Consider the following 4,593-nt stretch of genomic DNA (forward strand, 5'->3'; position numbering starts at 1 on the left):
GCAGGTGAGGCCGGGGCAGGTGAGCACAGAGCCAGGAGAGAACCTAGGCTCCCCAAGTCTGCTGCTGCCGCTCTACTCGAACAAGAGGCTTAGGGCAGAGGCCCGGGGCCAGAGCCCGGGACCGGGTGGTGGGGCCCGCAGTCTGGGAAGGGGATGGGCGCCTGCTCCCCGTCTCAGCAGCACACACCCAAGCCGGACACAAGACCTTCGCCCAAAGCTCCACCTCCTCCCCACCAAGCTGGTAGTGTAACCAGCAGCTGCGGTGTGCTCACCCGAAGCCTGGAGGCCGTCCCTGCTTTTGCCCACGCCCCAAATCCCTCCGTCCAGTGGCAGCGAAACTCCCCTCAGCTCTGCCCGGTCTCCCCGCCTCCACGGCACCGCCTGCGGCTTCTTGGGTGACCACAGTGGCCCCCTTCCTGCCCGCTCCGCAGCTCTTTCCCCACCGAGCCATCCCTGCCCGCGCTGCCTCCCTTACAGCCCGTCCATGACTGTGCAAGACCCTCAGGATGAAGACGAACTCCGGTGTCACAGCCGGGACCTGCCCCCGCCTTCCCCGCACATACCGCCCCTCCGTCTCCAGCCCCACATGCAGCTCCTTCCGTGGAGCACCCTGCCCTGCAGGGCCAGAGGGCTCTTCCCACCCCGACCCCTCCTCCACCAGCGTCCACTTCCCCAGGGGAGGCCACTCTGGGCCCACTGCATCCAACTGCCCACCAGGCTTTCTCCCCGCACCGCGCGGTGATTGATGCCCAGCTGCTCCCCACTCCGGGCCAGGCCCATAAGGCATGGACAGCGCCTGAGTATGACCAGCATAAATCCCCGATTTCTTTCTTTTTTTTCCTGTTCTATATTTTAAGTTTTTTATTTTAATTCCAGTGTGGTTAACATACAGTGTGCGGCTAGTTCAGGTGTACAATATTGTGATTCCAACACAGGGCTGCCACTAGCTGGGGCTCTGAACACAGTTTTGGGAGGACGGAAGCGCTGGTACCCAATGCAGATGGCACATCAGTCAGATTTCTTGGGCATGAAGAGACTTATTTTAAGGAACTGGTTCCTACAATTGTCCACATCCACAGGCCAGTGGCCTGGACGCTCAGGCAGGGCCTCCGGGACAGCACTGAGGCCAACATCCTCTTTTCCTGGAAAACCCCAGCCTTCTGCTCTTCAGGCCTTCAGCTGATTAGATGAGGTCTGCCCACAGGATTGAAGGTGACCTCCTTGACTTAAAATCAACGACTGTAGATGTTAATCACACTACAAAATACTTTCACAGCAATATCTGAACCAGGGTTTGACCAAACACGTGGGCACCCAGCCATGCTGAACCATCAATTTCACCAGCCCAGATGCATCAACCCCAGGAGAGGCCAACAGCGAGGCCAGGCCGGATGGTACAGGAGACCCGGAAGGCCGTGAGAGGCTCGTTTTCCCACGCCGGAGGATGGGATGTCCTACAAACAGCAGAGGGTGGTGAAGAGACGTCCGGCCAGGCCTACAGGGCCAGGGCGACGCAGCCAGGATTACAGTGTAGGGTGTCCGAGGAGGGTGGGGGCAGGCCCCCATTGTGAGGTCCAGGTAGAATGTTCAACTCAGGCAGACTCCAAGCCCATCCTCACCCCCGCCTGCCTACCAGGAGCTCGCCCTCAGGCTTAGACCTGGGTTTCACTGTCCTTTCTGTCTGAGAACAGATGGCGACACCGCCCGTGGAGACCCCTGGGACACCGCCTCGCTTAACTCCCAAGGTCAGGCCCGCCAAGATCTCTGTGTAGACAGCTCTTAAAAAGAGCGTGGTGAGGACTCATAGGTCTGAATTCTCGGAACCTGACAACCTGACGAGGGGCATGTCTTGGGTTTTCGAAGGACCAGAGGCAGGAAAATTCAAGCAGTCAGAGAACGGAGGTGTGGGCACAGAGGGCTGCCATGGGGGACTTGGAATAGGGGAACCTGAGTCACCAGAGATGGAAAGTCCAAGCTATAGAGAGCCAGGTGCTTGGACAAGGGAGCCCCTAGGCCGGCAGTCAGAGAAAGGCTTTGAGCACCTGGGTTGGAAAAAAGTAGGGCCAGTGTCCAGTATGGAAGGTAGAATGTCCCCAGGAGAAGACTGACAGGCTAAATCCAGGTGTGCGCGACCTCCCAAGGAGAGGGCCCCCTGGCCAGGAAGGGGCGCGATAAGCTTCCATTCAACAGGACTTCTCTGGTCACCTACCTGCTGTGCCCCTGGGCCCTTTGCTGGCTGCTGGGGACGTGCCCAACCCCCAGCCTCACTGTAAAGTGAGCCAAACAGAGCCAGCAGCTACCAGCACAGAGCTGGGTAAGCGCCGCAGTAGAGACATGGCCGGGGAAGCCTGGAGAGCAGAGGGGAGCTTGCTGGGGCGGCAGGAAGCCGGACAGAGCGGGCACCTGCAGAGTGAATGTGGCCCAACAGAGGAAGCGTCCGTGCATTCCAGGCCAGGGCAGGACCTGGGCACAGCCTGGAGGCATGGAGAGCAGAGAGGGCAAGGAGGAGGGCACAGCCTCTGACCTCACAATACCCAGAGCCCACTGGGCCCGCCTTGCAACCTGCAAACTCCGGCGCCCTCCTCCAACCCGGGCAAGGCCCGGGGCCCTGGGCAGCCTCCAGGTGCAGCGCCCTCCCTTGGGCGGCACCCATCCTGCTGCCCCGGGGCATGTCTCTACTCACCAATTATGAGGGGCTTCGGCATCAGATCGAGAGGCTGGTGCGGGAGAATGAGGAGCTGAAGAAGCTGGTACAGCTCATTCGGGAGAATCACGAGCTCAAGTCGGCGATCAAGACACAAGCGGGTGGCCTGGGCATCAGCGGGTTCAGCTCGGGGCTTGGCGAGGCGGCGGCCAGCCCTCCTCAACGCCCGGGAAACTGTAAGACAGCGAGGAGGGAGGGTGGGTCTCGGGAAGTCCTGGAGAGAGGGCACAGACAGCAGCCACCTGCTGGGACAGGGGCCCCAGCAGGTGAGGGAGGGTGGGGGAGCACACGGGCCATAGGGATGGAAGTCCCACCCGCCCCGGTGGCCGGAGCCTGGCTTCTGCTCCCCTCAGCCAAGCAGCCCCAAAGACTGAGAACTTCCTAGCTCTGGAATCCAAATGTGCTACCCTACTGGGCCCAATACGTCACTCCCCTTCGGCCTCCCTCCCCCTCAGCACCCCCATTCCTCCGCGCCTGGAGGTGGCCAGGAGGCAAACAACAGCCCAAGTCCAGGAGCCAGGGTCAGAGGCCAGGATGGCAGCTGAGGTCCGGGAGGCATTAGTGTGTGACCGAGCCCTGGGGCCGCAGAACATCTACAGGCCAGGGTGACAGAAGAGGGAGTGAAGCCATGGGTGGTACGTGGGGACTGAGCCAGGACGCTCAGGGACGCTGCCCAGCTGGCTGCAGAGATAGGAACAGGGAGGTGCGGGAAGGACGGAAAGCAGGGGCGGAAACCGGCTGGCACTGAAGATAACGGAGGGAGACTCTGGCAGTGGCCGTGCCCGGCGCGAGGCCGTAGGAGTCAGTGGCTGACTGCGGCGGCGAAGGTCACACTGGGCGCGAGCAGGTGACAAAATCCTGTGGTTGTCACAGCACACCCTCCCCTCCCTACGGCGGAGAGAAGGCCGTGTGCCCTCCACTCCTGTCACGGGCCCTGCACCCTGCCCTCCCGCAGGCCCCTCTGGCCCCAGGCAGGCCTGGAACTATCCTCGTCCCCCGAAAGGAGGACTCCGCTCTTTCGCTGTCCCTGCCGACTGGGCCTCTGCAGCTCGACAATGGACCCCGACACTCAGTGGTAGTGGTTCTAGAAAGGTCATGGGTGGCTTCCTAAGTGCCACATCCTTCTAAACCTCTGCATGGAATTTGGGACTGATAACCCCCCTCCTTCTGAGTTCCAAGAGCACCCTCGGCCAGGGCGTCCACCCCCGGCTCACCTCTGTCCCCACTGCTCCCAGGTTGGCCCAGGCCTGCCCTCCACCACCAGCCCTGTCAGCTCTGTGCTCCTGCCCCTACAGTCCCACTGCCGGCTCAAAGCCTCCTTCCTCTTACTCTTGAAAGCTGTCTCCCTCGGATCCCTACCCACCGGTTTCCCTGCTATTCAACCTGGCTGTTCATCCAACCCATCTTCACACCCGCCTTACTGACCACGAGAACACAGGCCCCTCTCCTTTGAAAGGCTCTCCTCTAAGGACAGAGACAACAGGCTGACAAAAATAAAGACCCAGGGAGGAACAAAATATAAGAAATCTCAAAGTTTAAGAAAAAAGTAAGTCTTCTCCTCTTAGGCTTGATTCTTAAAAGAATCCTTGGACCACTTCAGATTTGCCACCTCCTGAAGGATCCAGCTTAGAGGGTTAGGAAGGCTTTCTGAAGGTGAGCCCCGTAGTGACGGGAAGACATTACAGGATGAAGAGCACCTCACGCAAAGGGTAGGACCAGGGGCCTGCAGGAACATGAAACATCAGTGTGGTTAAAGCCCAGGCTGTGTGTGTGAGTGTTTGTACTGTGTATGAATGTCTGTGTGGCTGCATCTATGAGTGTGAGTGTCCATGGGATTGTATCTGTGAGTGTGAGTGTCCGTGTGGTTGTGTCTGTGAGCGTGAGTGTCC

General features: G+C 59.9%; 1 protein-coding gene across 1 annotated transcript in view; it reads left to right on the plus strand.

Annotated features, from left to right (window-relative positions):
- Nucleotides 1-2,410: 2,410 nt before the first annotated feature.
- Nucleotides 2,411-4,593, plus strand: part of SPATC1 (spermatogenesis and centriole associated 1) — a 20,640-nt gene continuing 18,457 nt past the window's right edge. The window contains exon 1 of the mRNA XM_035012136.1: nucleotides 2,411-2,880. Coding sequence (XP_034868027.1) covers nucleotides 2,415-2,880 — 466 coding nt within the window. The 5' untranslated portion in view covers nucleotides 2,411-2,414. The remainder of the gene's footprint in view (nucleotides 2,881-4,593) is intronic.

The sequence above is a fragment of the Mirounga leonina genome, unplaced genomic scaffold (assembly GCF_011800145.1).
Source record: "Mirounga leonina isolate KUSES-001 unplaced genomic scaffold, KU_Mleo_1.0 Mir_165, whole genome shotgun sequence".
NCBI classification, from domain to species: Eukaryota; Metazoa; Chordata; class Mammalia; order Carnivora; family Phocidae; genus Mirounga; species Mirounga leonina.